Source organism: Callithrix jacchus, chromosome 19 (genome assembly GCF_049354715.1).
Source record: "Callithrix jacchus isolate 240 chromosome 19, calJac240_pri, whole genome shotgun sequence".
Taxonomy (NCBI): Eukaryota; Metazoa; Chordata; class Mammalia; order Primates; family Cebidae; genus Callithrix; species Callithrix jacchus.
Window position 1 is genome coordinate 29,279,869 of NC_133520.1, and position 19,725 is coordinate 29,299,593.

The 19,725-nt window shown below is 46.2% G+C and overlaps 1 protein-coding gene across 7 annotated transcripts in view; it reads left to right on the forward strand.

Moving 5' to 3' along the window:
- The window catches only part of LGR6 (leucine rich repeat containing G protein-coupled receptor 6), a 125,652-nt gene that overhangs the window by 60,960 nt on the left and 44,967 nt on the right, over positions 1-19,725 (forward strand). For 4 of the 7 annotated variants that reach the window (XM_078356838.1, XM_078356839.1, XM_035280555.3 and 1 more), the window contains one exon: positions 18,383-18,598. The exons of the other annotated variants lie outside the window; for them this stretch is intronic. In XM_078356838.1, coding sequence (XP_078212964.1) covers positions 18,383-18,598 — 216 coding nt within the window. The remainder of the gene's footprint in view (positions 1-18,382; positions 18,599-19,725) is intronic. 7 annotated transcript variants of the gene reach the window in all.

The window sequence follows — 19,725 nt, forward strand, 5'->3', positions numbered from 1 at the left end:
ACATGCTTTCTTTATGATACATTAACTCTTTACATATTATGTCAGTGTCTGGTTTATTGTCTCTTTAAAACTGAGTTAATACATCACTAGTGTAAGTCTTTTAGCTTTACATATTTTAAAAAATTGATATATAATTTACACAGCATAAAATTCTCTTTTATCTGATTATCACTGAATTGATACTTTACCAAAGCATATTTACCAAGTTGTGCAACTATCATCAACAAGTCTAGAGTATTTTTGTCACTCCAAAGAGAAAATCTTTACTTACTAGCAGTCATTCCCCATCTCACCTCCCCCAGCCCCTGACAACCAGTAATCTACTTTCTGTCTCTCTGGATTTGCCTGTTCTGAACATTTTATATAAATGGAAACATACAGTATGTAGCTTTTAACGGCTGACTCTTTTTTAATTAGCATAATATTTTCAAGGTTCATCCATGTATATATTTATACATGTCACAGCACTTTATTCCTTTTTATAGCTGAAGCATATTCCTTGGTATGGATTTATTTTACCTCTTTATCAGTTGATGGATACTTGGATTGTTTCCACATTTTGGTTATTATGAATTATGCTGCTACGAACATTTGTGTACAAGTTTTTATGTAGACATATGTTGTCAGTTATCCTGGGTATATAACTAGGAATGGAATTGCTGGGTCATAGAGTAACTCTCTGTAAAACTTTTGGAAACACTGTCAAACTCTTTTCCAAAGTGGCTGCACCATTTTCTATTTCTACCAGTACTGTATGGTCATTTCAGTTTCTCCACATCCTTGCCAACACTTGCTTTTGTCTTTTGATTACAGCCATGCTAGTGGACGTGAAGTGGTATTTCATTGTGGTTTTGATTTGCATTTCCCTGATGACTAAAGATGTTAAGGATCATTTTATGCACTTATTAGCCATTTGTATATCTTCTTTGGAGAAATGTCCCTTTAGATCGTTTGCCTATTTTCTAATGGGGTTGTCTTTTTATTGAGTTGTCACAGTTCTTTATATAGTAAATCTATGTCTCTTATCAGAAATATGCTTTGAAAATGTTTTTCTCTCATTCTGTCTTTTGTCTTTTTCCCTTTCTTTATAATATTCTTCGAAGCACAAGTTTTTAATTTCAATTAAGTCCAATTAGTCTATTTGTTTGTTGTACTTTTGGTGTTATATCTAAGAAACCGTTGCCTCATCCAGGGTCAGAAAGATATATGCCTATGTTGTCTTCTAGGAATTTAATAGTTTTAGGTCTTTAAGCCATTTTAAATTTTGTATATGGTTCACACATACACAATGTAGGTAGAGGTCCAGTTACATTCTTTTGCGTGTAGATATCCACTTGTTCCAGCACGACATTTTTGTCATCCCAAATGCCATTCTTTGAAAAGGCTGTTTTCTCCTGTTGAATTGTGTTAGCACTCTTCTGGATCATCAATTGCCCATAAATGTAAGAATTTATTTCTGGACTCTGAATTCTATTCAATTGATCTATATATCTATCCTTACCACATAGTGCTATATGGTCTGCATTACTGTAGCTTTGTAATAAATTTTGAAATTGGGAAGTGTGAGTCCTCCTGCTTTGTTATTTTCAAGGCTTTTTTTTTTTTTTTTTTTTTGAGATGGGAGTCTTGCCCTATAGCCAGGTTGGAGTGCTGTGGCACAATCTCTGCTCACTGCAACCTCCACCTCCCGGGTTCAAGCAATTCCCCTGCCTCAGCCACCAGAGTAGCTGGAACTACAGGCACGTGCCACCACGCCCGGCTAATTTTTTGTATTTTAGTAGAGTCAGGGTTTCACCATGTTGGACAGGATGACCTTGATCTCCTGACCTCGTGATCCACCTGCCTCATCCTCCCAAAGTGTTGGACCTCAGAGCTTCTGCCATGGTCCATGAGTGAGGCCAGTTAGAAGACCACTGCAGGAGGGGATCTGGAGCACAGCAGTAGCCGGGGGGTCAGGAGGGATTACAGGCGTGAGCCACCACGCCCAGCCTATTTTGGCTATTCTTGCTCCCTTGCTTTTCTGTTTAAATTTTAGAATCAGCTTGTCAATTTCTGAAAAAAGGTCAGTGGGACTGTGATAGTGGTCGCATCGAATCGGTAGATCAATTTGTTGAATATTGACATCTTAACAATATTGTCTTCCGATCCATGAATACAGGATACATCCCGATTTATTTAGGCATTCTTTAATTTCTTTCAACATTGTTTTGTCATTTTCAGAATATAGGTTTTGCACTGTTTTTGCTAAATTTATTCCTAAGTATTATGTTCTTGTCGATGCTATTTTAAATGGAATTGTTTTCTTAATTTCTTTTTTTGGAATGCTTATTGCAAGTGTACAGAAATCCAGTTGATTTATATATTTTGATCTTGTATCCTGCAGCTTTGCTGCACTCATTTATTTGATACAATTTCTTTGTGGATTTTTATTAAGTTTCTAATATTTAATAGGGGCAGTCCCTGTTCATTTTTCTGTTATATATTCCTCATCTATTTATTATATGACATGAACTTCAGTTTTATTTTATGAGGGTGCCGTCACTTCCTGCCAAAAATGTCCCATTGGGATCTTAGTTGGAATTACATTGTCTATAAGTTGATTTGTAGAGGTTTTACATAATTCAAAGTATAGTCTTCTCCTGCAGGATTTATTATTTCTCTTAATTCAGAACATCTTTCATGTATCTCACTAATCTTTTTATAGTCTTTGTTTTTTCCATTAATGTCTCATTTCTTGTTAAAATTATTCCATGATATTTATTGGGTTGCGTTTGTTTATACGCTTTCCTTGGTGGTTATCGCTAATGTAAAGGGGATGTTTTCACCATTGTGTCTTCTGTTTATTGTTGGAATTTAGGAAAGTATTGAGGTGTACACATTCATCTTGTGTTTGATCACTTTATTAAATTCTCTTATTAATCTTAAGGCTTTACCATTGATTCTCTTGGAATTTATAGATATCTAATATTATTTGTAAGTAATAATTATGCCTCTAATAGAACAATAACAATGACTATTAGCAATTATGACATGAACATATTTATCTTGTTCTGGATTTTCAGGGGAAGATCTCTAGTGTTTTCTCATTAAGTGTGATACTGGATATCCTTTGAGATAATAGACTTTACCATGTTGAGAAAGTATTTCTCTATGTCAATATTTTACACTTTTTTAAATTAGAAGTTTTGAATGTTACCGAGTGGTTTTTTAGTACATATTACCATTATATATACTGAACCCATTATACTATGATAGAATTCATTATTTTGACATCACAGTATTCTTTGGATAATCTCATCTTGATGGTGGTACATTATTCTTACTGCATTCTGTTGCCAGTATTGTACTTACAATATGTAAATCCTAATAAAATATTCATAAGTGAGAATGGGCTATAGCTTGTTTTCTGTGCTCTCTTTGATCACTTTTGTTAGTAGGTTAAACTGAGTCCAAGAATGAATTATCATTCCAGCGTTTTCTATCTCTGAAACAATTTATAGAGTATGAGAATTATTTTTTACTTGAAAGTTTGGAAAAATTTACTGACAAATTTCCTGGACCCAGAACCTGTGTTCGAAGAGCAAAAATTCTTTGATAACATTTCTAATTTCTTCTTTAGTGTTTGAACTCTTTGGTTTTCTATTTCTTAGTCAGTTTTGGGCATTATCTTTTCCTGAAAACTATCCATTTCATCAAAATCTTTTCCATTTGTGCTAATATATTAAATTATTTTGAGAAAATGAGTTATATTCCGGAAAGATTTAAATGATGTTTTGTCTCACATCTGTCAAGCCTTTAAAGGCTTAATTGATGTTTCTATTGTTCTCCCTCTCCCGGCTTCTCCTCCTTCCTCCCATCTCTCTCCGTTTCTCTCCCTCTCTCTTTTAGCTACTCTGTCCCTCAAATTTTCGCTACCCTGGCTTCCCTGAACTCTGCACGCTATCTCCTGACTTGGAGGGCACACAAGTTCTGCTTGAGTTCCCTCTCTCTGTTCTGCCGCATGGACACCCTCTCCAGGTGGAAGCTCAGCTAATCATAAGGCTCACACCATGTGTCTCCCAGCTCTCCACAATCACTGTCCTGGGCTGCCTGCTGCCCAGTCTCTCAAACCTGTTGTTTTTCAGTTGTTTGAGGCAAAAACAACAGCCTCTCCAATCCTTCCTGGAAGTAAAAGTCAAGAATTCCCCATTATCTTATTTTATTATTATTATGATTTTGAGACGTAGTCTCGCTCTGTGGCCAAGGCTGGAGTGCAGTGGCACAATCTCAGCTCACTGCAACCTCCACCTCCTGGGTTCAAGCCATTCTCCTGCCTCAGCCTCCTGAGTAGCTGGGATTACAGGTGTGTGCCCCCATGCCCAGCTAATTTTTTGTATTTTTAGTGGAGATGGGGTTTCACCATGTTGGCCAGACTGATCTTGAACTCCTGACCTCAGGTGATCTGCCCATCTTGGCTTCTCAAGGTGTTAGGATTACAGGTGTGAGCCACTGCGCCAGCCTATTTTATTTTTTGAGACAGAGTCTTGCTCTGTTGCCCAGGCTAGAGTGCAGGGGCACAATCTTGGCTCACTGCAGCCTCCACCTCCTGGGTTCAAGCAATTCTCCTGACTCAGCCGCCCAAGTAGCTAGGACTACAGGCACGCACCACTACACCCAGCTAGTTTTTGTATTTTTAGTAGAGACGGGGTTTCACCATGTTGGCCAGGCTGGAACTCCTGACATCTGCTTGCCTTGGCTTCCCAAAATGTAGGTAATGAGCCACTGTGCTCTGCCAAATTCCCCATTCTTGAGTTCTTCATTTAAAAATTATCTCTCGTGATTGCCTATAGTATATTTTCAAGTAATTTTCCCCCAAGAACAACTATATTTCTGATCTTTTATATATTTGAGAATATATTTTTGTGGCCAACTAATATATTTTTCATGGCCAATATAAAATCATTGGATGACAATCTATTTTTCTCAGAATCCTGTAGATAAGGCTCCATTTATGGACGTGCAGTATGCCAGGAAATTCTGAGGTCAGCCTTATCATTTTGTTCTTTCAAAGACAGCGTATTTTTTCTTTATGAATGCTTACAAGATTTTTTTTTCTTTGTTCTTACAACTGAAATGTCTGCCAGAATGTGTTGAGGTATTCTTTCCACTGAGTTTGCTTGAGACACAGTAAACATCTTAAATCTATACTACTCTTTCAACTCAAATGTTTTCTTTCAATTACAGCTAACATGTGCTTCTGCCTTGTTCCCTCTAGGTTTAATCCTCTGGAATACCTACGATTCTCAAGTTCAAATTCAGTTCTCTTTCCTATCTATCTCATGTTTATTTCCGTTATTTTTGCCCCTTTGTCCTTTTATTCTGACTTCAAGGAGAGCGTCTCATGTTTGTTCTCCCCGTTGCTAATTCAGGTTTTTGCTGTGCCATGTCTGCTTGTTATTACCTACAATGCAAATTTGAATTTTGGTTTTTCAATTTCCTTCCCCTGCAGTCTTCCCATATCTCACCTAGTTCCATTTGCACTTCAATTTGTCTTTGAAACTTGCCTTTTATTTTATTTTATGCTGTTGTTCTTCTGTCTTAGCTTTTTTCTTTTTGCGGACTTTTCTTCCTGTTTCAGAGAGGTCATGCTTTCTTGTACCTTACTGAGGGTGTCAAATAACTTCTACTACACCCTCAGTAAATGATTTTCCGAGTCATGATCATTTATTTTTCTTTTTTGAGACAGGGTCTCACTCTGTTGCCCAGGCTGGAGTGCAGTGTCACAATCTCGGTTCACCACAACCTCTGCCTCCTGGGTTCAAGCGATTCTCCTGCCTCAACCTCCCAAGTAGCTGGGACTATAGGCACCCGCCACCATGCCCGGCTAATTTTTGCATTTTTAGTAGAGACGGGCTTTCACTATGTTGGCCAGGCTGGTCTCAAACTCCCGACCTCAGGTGATCCACCTGCCTTGGCCTCCCGAAGTGTTGGGATTACAGACATGAGCCACTGCACCTGGCCAGCGTACATCTTTTTTTCTGTTTGTTTTTTCTCTATATATCTTCATAGGTGTTTAATGAGAAGGTAGCTAAGCTTTCCTCCATTTTAACTGGGACAAGTTGAGTGTGTTTGACTTGTTCCTTCATTTCCTCCCTAGGCTAGAGCAGAGGGATTATGGCTTCAGCACAGGTTGCGGGTGTGGTGGGTACTCACCGACCAGTCACTAAGGACTTGGAAGATGCTGAATAGAGGTGGGAACAGAACTATGTGAGGTTAGGTCAGGAGGCTCTAGAAAGAGCAGTTTTAAGCAGAGCTTTGAAGAGAGGATGAAGGAACATCTTTCAAAGAGGGGCACCGATCCATACAAAGATCCAAAGATGAATAAACCACATACTGTGGGACAAAGAGGTAAAGTGAGAGGCACATTTGCATATGAAATTGAGAACTGGGGGAAATCTTCTGAGAAATTAGGCTTGTGAGACAGTCATTTCAGGGAAGGGATCTCGAAGCCCAAGCCAAAGAGTTTGGGGTTGACTAGAAGCCATAGATAATTCTGAACAAGAAACAAACAAGATTACAATGGAGGGATGATTCTGTAGTCTGTGTGAGTGGATGAATGGATGGATGGATGAATGGAGAAACTAATGGATGGAGGGATGTGGGGGCAGGAAATAGGGAGGCTGGGGAGGGGAGGGTTGAAACTACACAGGTATAACCTCTCCAGTTTTCATACTGCTCACAGAGAGCCTGCGAGCTCTTGGAATGAGGGAGAAAATAGATTGTGTAAAGGACTGAAACCCTGTGGGACACCAGGGCTAATATGGACTTTTCCCCTTTCTTCTCTCCCTTCTCCATGATGCTTTTAGAAGTGCTGATAAATGCCTTGGTTTTCCCTGGTGTCTGCTACTACAGAGTTTGCTAGGACAGCTTTTAAGTATCTTTAAAACTCTGGAATGTCAATTCTATGCCCTAAGCTTCTGACATCACTGCCCCCTTTCTGGAGAGGCAAGTCAGGAAGATCTCCATCAGCCTCTTCCTCCACCAACCACAGCCACCCTTTGCCAGGGCAGACAGCCAGGCCTCAAGCAACCACAGGACCCAGCTCCCAAGTACATCTCAGACAGCCCACGAAGGTCCCCAGAAACCAGCCTTATGTCTGCAATTCAATGGCTGGAGGCTGGGGGATGGATGAGATGGCTTTTTGTAGTTCCCACCCCAGGATTCCGGGATTGTCACCCACAAAGCTGGCCTTCTGCCCAGATCTGTAGGTCTGTGCCTTTGGGGAAAGCTCATAAAGGCTACACAGAGAGGCACTTCTCTGCCTCCCTCCTGGAGGGTGGGTAATTATTTTTATATATTGCTGCCGAATAAAATACAAGGAATAGCTTGAAGGAATGCTCAGGTATCATCCTTTGATGTATACAAAGGAAGTACTTTATCTGCCCCCCAGGGTTCTTGCACACCCATCAATTCTCCTGACAGATAGAGGGAAAGGGGAGTTGAGGCATTAGCATAGCCTGGAGAACCAGTTTGAATTGCCTTCGTTTTAATATCCCACCTTTGATCTATTGAGAGGCTGACAGTGAGGGGAAGGATCTTATTAGATGGCATAAATCAGAGCTGATGAAATCACTTTCCTCCAACAAACTTTTCCCCTGGGTGAGGAGAGGGAGAGAAAGTGCTGCTCTAGTTCCCAGCTGCCCATCTCCCCTCAGGTGTAAGTGGGCATGGTAACGTTAATTCGAGGCTCCATCCACCATCACCCCCACCCCACCCCTATGGGAATCGGAGGTCTCACTCCAGCTTCTGGTGGCTTAGTTGGCCTCCTCAGCTCTCCATGCTATCTGTCGCCATGGGACTGTCCCACCAGGAGTGCTCAGGCTCCAACTCCCAAACGTTGTCACTTTGGGACTCTTCAGGGCTTGTGTGCTCTGTGAGGGCCTGGTCATGTGTTCCAGATGGGGAGAGGCACTGCTGGGACTCAAGGGATGGGCCCCAAGTGTTGGATGCTGCCAAGGAGTGGTTCTTAGAGACCAGCATCTTCATAGTTCCTCAACGAGTGGCCCAGGAAGTGTCTCTGGGGGCTCCCCATGGCACTGTGGAGGGAGAGCAGCAATTGATGAACACCTTCTTCTTCTCCCAAGAGGAAAAGGGCAGGGGTAGGAGAGAAGTGAACACTGAACTCAAAGAACACTGAACCCCAAACCAATGCCTTCTCTGGCTTTGTCCTCTCTTTACTCTGTGACATTGGAGAAATCACTTGGTCTCTCAGGGTCCTCTTTCCTCCCTAGTGAAGTGGGGTCCCTTTTAGCTCTCACTTCCACTGCTGTGGTCTCCTCAGCAAGCAATCCTCTGAATAGTACTGGAAGTGCCTACAACTGGACCAATAAAAGATACAGACTGAATATCCATGGTGGGCGAGTTTCAGGAAGAGGGGACACAGCCCATGTCTTCAGGGGTCTTTGCATGTAATGGGGGAGAAAAGCCACCGAAGTGGTAACTTGAGTAGAGATGCTCAAAGCTCCAAAGTTGGCCTTTGACTGCCTCCCATCTCTATCAACCATCTTTCCCAGATCCCAATCTCTCTGGCCCAAAGCTCCCTGTGTTCCAAGTCTGTGTCTCATTTCTAGAAGTTTCTCTCAAAAAGCTGTTCTCCACTAAAAGACTACCTAATAATACTTTCCAGATTCTTTTTAGAAAAACAACAGCAGGCAGCTTCTACACTCTAAAAAAAGAATGGTATCCAAATGGTAGAATGTGGTCATCTTGAGCTGCCTGGCGGGTGTGGGATGGGGCTTGGCTACTCTGTACCTCTGCACAATACCATGTGTTTCTAAGTTGGCCTGCGTGGGGACACAGGGACATAGCACAGGAGAATTTGTCCAAAGAAGGCATAGACTCTTAGAAGGACAGAGCCACAGGGACTCTTGAAGCAAACCCCTCCTTGAGCAGGTGAAGACACTGATCCTGGAGAGAGGAAAGGAACTTGTCTGAAGTCACAGCATCCTGTGTATCATCAGGAACAAGACCGTTGCCAGCCTTCACACCCCCACCCCCACCCCATCAGGGTGGTGTTTCTCAACCCAGATTTCCCAGCGCCTACAATTTCGAGTTCAGATCCATAAAGCCCCTAAGGACCAGCACGTTCTCTTCCCTCCTACCTTTCCCATCTGACCTGAGCCCTCACTCCCTGCCTCACCCAGGACCCTCTGCTCTCAGCACAGACAAGTTGTTCTCCTCTCCCGTGTTGCTCTTTGTTTAGTACCTCTGCGCACACCCTTCTTTGCCAGAAATGCTCATTACCTTCATCTACTTGGTGAAAATTCAGTTATTACTCAAGACTCAACACGAATGTCGCCTCTTTACCCCTTCTAGGAAGTTTGCCCTACCTCCCTGGCTGAAGATCCCACACCCTTCAATTCGTTCCCTCAACTCTTGGTGCACACCATATTCAGACAGACTCTCTTTTCCTCTCATTCTCTAACACACACACACACACACACACACACGTCACAATTGGTTATTTGTTAATCTTCATTGCTAGACTATGAGTTACTTGAGGGTAGGAACCAAATCTCATTCATCTCTGTATCCTTCATGTCTTGTGTGGAGCCTGGCTAATTTCTTAGAACTGTGCTATCCAGTAAGGTAGCCACTTATGGCCTGTGTCAATTAAAACAAAATTTAAAATGTGGTTCCTCAGTCATGCTGGTCACACTTCAAGAACTCAATAGCCACATGTGCCCAGTGGCTACCATAATGGACAGGGTGGATACTGAGTATGTCTCTCATTGTAGAAAGCTCTATTGAACAGTGTTGTCTTAGAGGACACCAGAGGCATGCAGCACCCAAGATGGAGGGATGACAGGCTGGGGAGTCCTTAGCTGCTCAGACTGTATGTAGGTCCATGCCTGGCACCTGCTTGAAGGGGAGCTTCCTGGAGCTGGCTCTGGAGTCCGTCACATGGGTTCCGGGCTTGCTGACTACTTCTAGTGCAGACACACGGCTTAGCCCCCTTTCCTGCCTACAGCCCCAGTTCTCAGCCCCCTAAGGGCCCCGGCTGGGACTGCACTCCTTAACTGAGAAGGCTTCTTTTCATGAGATGGGATGGGCCTTTTCGGGACAAGCTCTGATGTTCAATTCTTGATAACGAGAAGCCTCATCAAGAAGCCTGAATTGAGTGGTACCTTTGGAGTCAGACCAATGGCTTCATTCCTCTGGGCCTCCTTTTCTGCATGCAAGATTGGAAGCATAAGGTTCCTACTCCACAGAGCTGGGGTGAATATTAAATATGATAATATATGTAAATGCTGAGCACACCTGGCAATTAGCTCATTCTCAATAAAAAAGCTAAGGCTTTTATCAGCTAAGCCTTAGCTTTTATATTGTTTTATCAAACAACAAAGCGAACAGTCTAAGAGCGTTTCTGGAAAGAGACTATGTGTTATTCAAGTTTGAACCCTAGAACTGAGCACAAGGCTGGCATAATACTAGGCACTCAATGAATGTTTGTTGGATTTAATCCAATCCTATTGAATTGAAGACAAAAGGAATGATACCATCTGTAATGAGAGGTATTTCAGGCAGCCTGATAGGTAGTGAGGGAGGGATGTGGGGGCAGTAGAGCTTTATGGAAGCCCTCAGGAGACCATAAAGAGCCTTCACAGAACACAAGCTGTGTTCTCCAGGAGAGGGGCTGGGAGGGGTGTCAGTTCGGGGGAAGGCAGAGGCTCAGGAGCACCCGTGCCTGAGTTGGTGGAGTCTGTGGGTGCAGAATCTGCAAGTTCCCCAGTTGGGCAAGCCCTCTTGCCAAGCAGGGCCAGGACATGCCATGGGCAGGGAGCCCCACCACCCCAATGGATCCCCGTGGCCCTCCATGCAGAGGCTGGCACATGGCACTGGCGACTGGTGCTGGTGCGGGAGAGTGGGCTCTGCCTCCTATGGAAGACCCAGGGGCATCTCTTCACTGCTTGGCAGGTGCCAGCCTGCTCCCTGCTGGAACCCTTGCCTTTCCTGGCAGGCTCTCAGTCAGGGCTGTTGGTCCCTCCAGGCAATCAACGGCTCCCACGTGGAATATTTTCCCCACAGAATAACCATTTCCATAGTGGCTGCTTTTTCTTTTTTTTAACTTTCAATGTTGTCCTCCTTCCGCCCTTCATTCTCTACCCCAACCAGAGTCTGAGATGTCCCCTTCCCGACGCCCACGTTTTCTCTATTCTCTCCCTTCCTGTGTTCAACTGAAAGTCAGCTATGTAGCCAAATAGGGGTGGGGGACATAGAAATGAAAAATCAGCCCTGGGGTTGGCCAGGAGCAGACAATCAGTAATCCCGTGTCAAATGAACTGTCCTCAAGGTAGCTCACCTCCCAGCCTCTTCCTTCCTCTCACACACACAGTTAGGAAATGAGGACAGGAGAAGGCCAAGCCCACAGCTATTGTGGATTTTTCAGTTTGGGAAAACTGCAGAGCTGACCTCACGGGCCTGCGACCTGTGTGGCTGCCAGGGCCCTGACAGCAGAAGGGACCTGCACCTGGTTTAGTGCTCTATTGCCATCTTGAGATTTTTTTGTCTGTTTGCTTGTTTTGGAACTAGAGTCTTGTTCTGTTGCCCAGACTGGAGTGAAGTGACATGAACACAGCTCACTGCAGCCTCAATTTCTGGGATCAAAGAAGCCTCTTGCCTTGGCCTCCTGAGTAGCTGGGACTACAGGAGCGTGCTACCATGCCTAGCTAATGTTTTAATTTATTCTAGAGAGGGTGTCTCGCTATTATGTCTAGGCTGGTTTCAAACTCCTGAGCTCAAGTGATCCTCCTGCCTAAAGTGCTTGAATTACAGACGTGAGCCACTGTGCCTGGCTTGCAATGGTGCGATCTTGGCTCACCTCAACCTCCGCCTCCTAGGTTCAAGCAACTCTCCTGCCTCAACCTCCTGAGTAGCTGGAATTACAGGCATGCACCACAGTGCCCAGCTAATTTTGTATTTTTAGTAGAGATGGAGTTTCTCCATGTAGGTCAGGCTGGTCTCAAACTCCTGACCTCAGGTGATCTGCCCACTTTGGTCTCCCAGAGTACTGGGATTATAGGCTTCAGCCACTGTGTCCGGCTCGAGATTCTTAATAATTTTAGAACACAGCCTTTTCATTCTCATTATATAGCCAGTCCTATTAAGGAGGGGCTTAGTGATGGGCAGCTTCCAGGAGAGAGGAAGGCAGCCAGGCTGGGGTGGGAATTTGGGCAGAGAAGCCCACCACATGCAGCAACCTGAGTTTGTGAGTCACTGGAGGAAAGCTGGCTGAGGGCTCCCCTTCCCTGAGCTTTCAGCATCTGAAACAGAACCTTGACCCTCCTTTTCCACTCTGCAAAACCCTGATGGGCTGAGGAGGGAAAGGGATACTTCAGATCTAGGACTGGCTGGAGATACTTTCTTAGGATGAGACCGTGTCATGGAAGAGGCTCCAGAAGCACCACGTTCCTCTTCTTGGATGAGAAGTGGAATTCCTTCCTGGATGGTGCCCCAGCCCTGTGGAGCCTACTTCAGACCCACCTTTTCTTATGAATTCTGGGTTTCAGCCTCTCTCTACTCCTAAAGCCCTCTATCCTATGATTGCCATGTCTTCTCGTGTAATGTGGCTCGGAGCTGAGGAGGGGACCCAAGTCGTGGCTGACCTGAATGAAACAGAAGAAGACACCTGCCCTCTTCCCCCTGCTCTCCTCCTTGTCTCCCTTAGGGCACACTGACCTTTGAATTTAGTCAGCCTGGGCTCAGGGAGCAGGTACTGTGGCGAGGCCCTGAGCATGGAGCTTTGCATGCATGCTTGCTTTTAAATGAATGCTTGATGACATCCATGGATCAGCTAGAGGTCCACTCAGACCCCTGAATCTGTCCCTTTTATGGTGTATTTGACTAAGAGCTGGTAGGATATAAGGTAGATTAGAGAAAGAAATTCCAGAAAGGGTCCGTTCAATTGACTTAGTCCTTATGGGCTGTAAGGACCCCTGGTTTCCAAATGGAAATATGCTTCTTGCAGCTGAGAGTGGTGTGAGTCTGTCATTCCTTCGCTTTGGGCACACCAGACTGGTAGAGTGAAAAGAAACTCTGAGTTTGAGTCCCAGCTCTGCCTCTGCCTTTGGGCATTTCCCTTTATCTCTCTAGGCTTCAGCCTTCTCAGAGGAGCCAAGTGAAGCCGAAGGCTCCTTCAGGCTCTGATGCAGCGTGATTCGTAGTGTACACTATTGTCCTGGGTCGCTGTCAGTGAGTCATTTCTTGCTGTCTAAACTAAAGCTCTTCTGCTACACTTGCTCCCTGTTAGGTCATCTCATTTCAGTTCATTGGGACCAGGCCCCCATGTCCCCATCTCCCTGGGATGTCCTATGACCAGGAAACTGTCACACCACCTGCCCCTTGGGACTTGGACGGAAGGGTCCCTATCCCTCCTTCGCTCCCTGCTTCAGCCTCAGCCCTTGGCTGGGCGAGTATGAGAAGCAGCTTGGCCCTCGAGAGGTTAAGCTGTTTCCCCAGAGCCTAAGCAAGCCTGAACTGGCCTGTGAGGTCCCTGCTAATCTGCCCCATTACTGCAGGTAAGAATTATAATCAGAAATCACTCAAGGGGCCCAGGCCCACGTGGAAGAACAAGAGGCGCTGTTGGGGGTTGTTGATTCTATTCCAGAGCTTAATTGGTATAATTGCTCTCTTCTTCCTGCCAAGCCAGAGTCGGTCAGGATCCCTCTCCCACCTTCGACGGGGAGCTGCTTACAAAGGTCTTTTAGTCCCAAGCGGAGGATTCTGCTGGCTGCTCAGAGACTCCTTCAGCTCCCCACTATCCCTCCGCTGGCTGCCAGATGGCAGGGGAGCCTAGAGCCCACCTACCCCAGAGGACTAGAGATCCCAGAGGAGCCTGAACCCTGACTCGAGAAGGTGGGGGATTTCTCCAGAGAGCACCTCATTCCATCAGGGGCAGGTGGGGAGATAGTAGACGGGACTGCTCTATAGCCAGGTGCCGACCCTTAGGGGTCCCCAAGAGTCAGAGGTTCCTGGGTACAGGGAAGAGGTGTCCAACAAGAAAAGAGAGGGGAGGCCGGGTGCGGTGGCTCACACCTGTAACCCCAGCACCTTGGGAGGCTGAGGTGGGTGGATCACCTGAGGTCAAGAGTTCGAGAGCAAACATGGTGAAACCCCATCTCTACTAAAAATACAAAAAATTAGCTGGATGTAGCCACAGGTGCCTCCAATCCTAGCTACTCGAGAGGTTGAGGCAGGAGAATCGCTTGAACCTGGGAGGCAGAGGTTGCAGTGAGCTGAGATGGAGCCATTGCACTCCAGCCTGGGCAGTAAGGGGAAAAAAAAAAAATAAAAGGAAGAAATGGAGAGAGAGAAGGCAGAGAGGAGAAAATTGAATAGAAGCCAGCACTGCGCTGCCTCCTGCTGCCTCCTTCACTCCCCTCTGTACTTCTTGGAGTCTCCCTCTAAGTGGGTGTTTGTCCTCAGTCTCTGGGGTGGGCCAGTCATCAAACCATACAGCTGAGGAGAGCAACACAAAAGGTTGAAGGAGGGGATTTGTGGCTACATCTGTGTGATGGAGAAGCCCACAGTCCTTGGGTCAGGGCTGCAAGATAAAATACAAATGTTGCATGAGACTTATTCAGACTTACACTTGCTTATCTGAAATTCACATTTAACTGGGCATTGTCCCAAATATTACACAGGATATATTTATGCTAAAAATTGTTATTTATCTGAAATTTAGATTTAAATGGGCAGCGTGTTATTTCATTTGCTGTATCTGGCAGTGCTGCCCTGGGTCCGTGCCCCACCCCAAGCACACCTGGCCTGAGTGTAAATGCCCTGGCTCTCTGCTAGCCCCAAACGCAAACACATGCCTGGCCAATTTCTTCCATGTGCTCATTCCACCTTCTTATATTGCCAGTTTGCTTTCTTTTCTCCTTTGGTGTGTCCCAGTCCCCAAGTACCAGGAGCAGGGCTGCAAACACCACCCCTCCCCAGCCCTCGGCTGCTCCAACATGCCACTTCAGTGTGTCATGAGCCAGGACAGAAGATAGATTCTCCTGGACAGAGCAGAAAGAGGCCTGGAGGCCCAGCCCATCCAGCCGTTTTCTAAGAGGCTTAGAAAGTGAAGTCCTGTGCTGAGCCAGTGCCCAGCCTGGCAGAAGTGCCCTTCCCAAGCTCTCCTGCCTATGGGTTACAGAAAATGCAGGAGATGGACTAACCAGGACCATAGGTGACATGTGTGAGCATGCACACGCAGGTGGCTGGCAAACGTGTATACTCACACATACGCACATGCATAGCAGAGGTGACTTCCAAGTGCTCCCCGAGCTAACAGTCAGTTTTCTCTCCTTGCCCTGCCCTGACCCACTTCCTGCCTACCTCTCAGCACCTCCTAATGGTACGTGGCCATCTTCTCAGCTCAGCCACAATCTCTGCCCTGGTGTCCCAGGCTGTCTTAGGTGAACAGGTTCTTACCCCACTTCATGCACCCTGGTGCCAGCATCACACAATGGTGAGGCACATGAATTCTGACATTAGACAACTTGAGTTCAGATTTAAGCTCTGCAGCTTACTAGCTGTGGGACCTTGGGGGGCTCAATCTCTCTGTAAAATGGGGCTAATCAGAGCTACCTCAATGGCATTTTTGAGAAGATATAGGACACAGTACCTGGTGTTGTTGTATACCTGGCATATGACAAGGACTCAATAAATGGAGACAATGATTATTATTGGTGTTATGGTTGTCACTGTAGGGATGTTCTCTGCCCTGAACTTCTCTACTGCCCTCCTTAGGGATTCAGGCTTCCTGGGTCTCTTAATTTACCCATTAGGTAGGCAGTAGCAGAGGGCAAGGCCCGGATCTGTGAGATGAGTCAGGCCCCAGCCCTGCCTTGGCCTCCAAATCCAGTGGGTTGCTGTGCCTTATCAATTTGACCTCTTAAGGATATCTGAAATCTGTGTTCCCTTCCCCCATCCACCCTGGACCTGTATTCTCTTCCCTGGAGTCCCTCATTCATGACACCCGACTTCCCAACTCTCCTTGTTGAGATTCTACCCTCCCTTAATAACCATCTCAAACATGACTTCTGTGTGGTCCTAAGCAGGACTCAGGGTTTAGGTATCTGTCCGTGGTCTCTGGAAAATCTGGGACCAAGATGCTGCCCCCATGGAAAGGGCCTTCTGAAGGTCAGGAGGAGAGTCTGGGCCTCTGCCGGGTAGGCATCTGCAGATGGGGGAAAGTGGGAGGTGAGAGCCCTCACCACAATAGAATGGGGGGTCAAAGCAGGACAGCCAGGATCCCTGACCATCCCTGATAAGGGGAGCTGTCCAGGTCTCCTCTAGCTTATTGGTATGCTTGGTCAGGCCATCAGTTTGAGGCTTGGAAGCAGATGATTCAGAGAGCATTTATTCACTCATTTATTTAAAAACCATAGAGAGCTGTCTGCAAACTAGGCATCGTGCTGAGTGCTGGGAGTTCACAGCTGAATGGAGTGCCTGCTATGGTCATATATGCAGGAGGTTGAGGTAAAGCCCTCATCTTCTGGAGTGATGATCATATCTAAGAACGAGGGCTCTCGGGACCAGCTGAGCACTAATCACAGCAGGAAATGGCTTTCTGTATCCTCATTCAGTCTTCCTCTCTTCTATGGCCATCCAGGCTCATTAGACCAGAGCGTCAGATCTGGAAAACCTAGATCAGTGCTTTAAAAACATGATTTTGCTGATGAATCAATGAATCACCTGGTGTCAGGTTAAAATCCAAGTTCTGATTTAGTATGTCTGGGGTGGGGCCTAAGATTCTGCATTTCGAACAAGCTTCCAGGTGATGCTGGAGCTGATGATCCACAGGAGTCCACATTTCTACCAAGCTCCCCATGGTTCAGCCACACACCATCAAGGGTATGACGTCCACCACTAGAGAACCATGTCTAAGGTGGCAGGCCTTGCCAGCAGAGGGCACTCACTGAAGGGCTATTGGTCCCATCGTGGCAGGTTTGATGTGGGTGGGAAGTCTTTCCTAATTACGGCTTTCAAGAGGTGTCCTGGTCAATGTGCTTTCACACCCAAGACAGCAGTGTTGGCCCATCCACCCACGGCCCCCTTGCTGGTGAGCTAGGGATGTCTCCCAGTGGTGCTTGAGGTCTTCACAGAGAAAGCATTGGTGAGATGCTTAGGGAAAAGGCAGAAGCACTACTGGACCTTCTACAAGTGGGCTTGTGCTGTTGGGATGAAAGAAGATCACCCATCCCACCCTACTGATCACATCACTTCTTCTTTGGGTTCAGGATGAGGGGCTGTAGGGCCTTTGTGGATACGCTGGGTTTCCATGGCTTACATGCCATATGGCTATGGGGGAGGACCATGGCTCTGTGCTAAGCCTTGATCCAAGATAGGAAAGCCCAGCAATAGATCCATGGTCACAGGTCAGTTTTTCTGGTCCCTGTGAGACTGTCTGCTTAGGGCAATAGGGGTTAAGCCCAAGTCCCAACCTGGGACTCGGAGACAGTAGCATATTGATAAAGGCTATCATGGCCTGGGCACATCTGTGAAAAGCTAAGGTTGAAAGTCTCCTTGTTTTGCTGGGCTGCCGAGCTCTTCTAGGGCTCCCATCAGTAGTCTTCGTGTCACCCTAGAATTGCTGGTAATGGACAAACAGGATCACCCACCATCTGCTCACCTGTTCTGAGAGGCAGCTCATCAAAAGCTTCAGCATGGCATGCAGGAACCTCCCAGAGGTCATCAACTGAGCGAGAAGCCCCTTGGCACCTGGGACCTTGAAGAGACAACGAATAGGTGGTGCTAGGAATGGGTGACAGGGAATGGCTTACATTTTTGGGGAGGCAGTTTTCTTTGGTTTGGTTCAAAGGGCATTCTCTCTGCCAATGCTGGGAACATCTTCATTATATGGTCTTGGACTGTCATAGAAGGGTTAGGAAGGTGAAGGTCACACTCAGAGGGTAAGGGTACTATGGCATAGATTTGGAAGCTTGGGAGTATGGTTGTGAAGGGGAATACTGGGTATCCACGAACAGGTAATGGGTTCAGCCTTGGGTCTGAGAGGAAGAGGTGGGGCCATTCTTAGAAACATGTGGCATAGAGGATCAAGAACTATGGGTTGGTGGGAGGTGGAGGTTGCAGTGAGCTGAGATCACACCACAGCACTCCAGCCTGGGCAACGGAGCGATATTCAGTCTCAGAAAAAAGAACTATGGGTTGGAATGGAGCCAAATATGGAAACTTGAAGAGGTGAGATACAGGATACTTGGTGGCCAAGTCAAAACTTTAGTCCCAGGGAACCTCAAAGGCCCTGTTGAGGGCCCAGCTGGCCCAGTCTACCCCCAAAGCTTGGTCTGCATCTTGCCCTGGACTGACCCCTCTCCATCCTCTCTTCCACCAGGCGTCTAGATGCCAACCTCATCTCCCTGGTCCCGGAGAGGAGCTTTGAGGGGCTGTCCTCCCTCCGCCACCTCTGGCTGGACGACAATGCACTCACGGAGATCCCTGTCAGGGCCCTCAACAACCTCCCTGCCCTGCAGGCCATGACCCTGGCCCTCAACCGCATCAGCCACATCCCTGACTGCGCCTTCCAGAACCTCACCAGCCTTGTGGTGCTGTGAGTGCTGCTCTGTTCCCCATCCCCAGCTGGGTCCTGATGGGGGCTGGGGCTGCATGTTGACCCGAGTTGGATTAGAGCCTGGCTCACTTTGCTATTCTCTGCATGTTGCTCAATCTTCGGCCTCCCTTTGGAAAAAGATGAGGATGACCGTTCCCTGTTGATCCCATAGGGTTATCATAAAATCAAATGACATGAGAGCTGGAAAAGTGCTCTGAGATTCACGAAAGGGTCAGGGTATTATAATCAGAAAATAGGAATTAAGCTGTTATTTTCTTGCCATGCAGATATAATAACGATACCATGCTAATTGGAATATAAATCAAAAATTTCTTAAGTAATGCCTATCATATTTGACAATCAGATGATGCAGTCATATGCTTTGGCACAGGGATGGGGTAAATTCATCTCATTTCCTAGGCCTTAAGAAGCAGAGAAAAGCCATCACTTGTAATTAGACAGCAAAGCCCCATCACAGTAATTACCTGGGAGATAGCATCCCTGGCAGGAATTGGGGACTGGAGTTAACTCTGCCTTCCCAGTGGGAACTTTAGAGGGCAAATTAGCTCCCAGCTAATTGCTATGAATGATTGGTAAGTTCATAGGGTAATTACTAAAAGGGCTTGGAGGTCATGTATAATTGCTTTGGGTTACACACTAATTGCTACAGGAACATGGCTTAGGAACATGCGTGTTAGTGGCTCTCCTGAGTGGGTAACATTGCCCCACCCCTACTCCGCTGCTTTTGGAGATCTGGCATGGTTTTCTAAGCCAGGGAATGGATGATGCCTAGTTCCATTTGAGCCATGAAAAGGCAGGCACGTGTTTGTTTGTCTAATTCCCTGTCCTGAGAAGCTGAAGAACCAAGATGAAGACCTTGTGGACTACGTTCTTGTGTCAGGATGCCACATCCTCCCTTCTTCTGGGAGTCATGAGGTGGGGAGTATTTATAGAGGTAAACAGAACAAGGTGGTTGGTTCTAGCTTCGGTGGTAGCCCCATGACATTGTGAGGGGATGGGGTCAGGCCTCTATGAGGGATAAGATTACTGGAAAATGCCAGGTGCAGTGGCTCATGCCTGTAATCCTAGTATTTTAGGAGGCCAAGGAGGACGGGTCACCTTAGGTT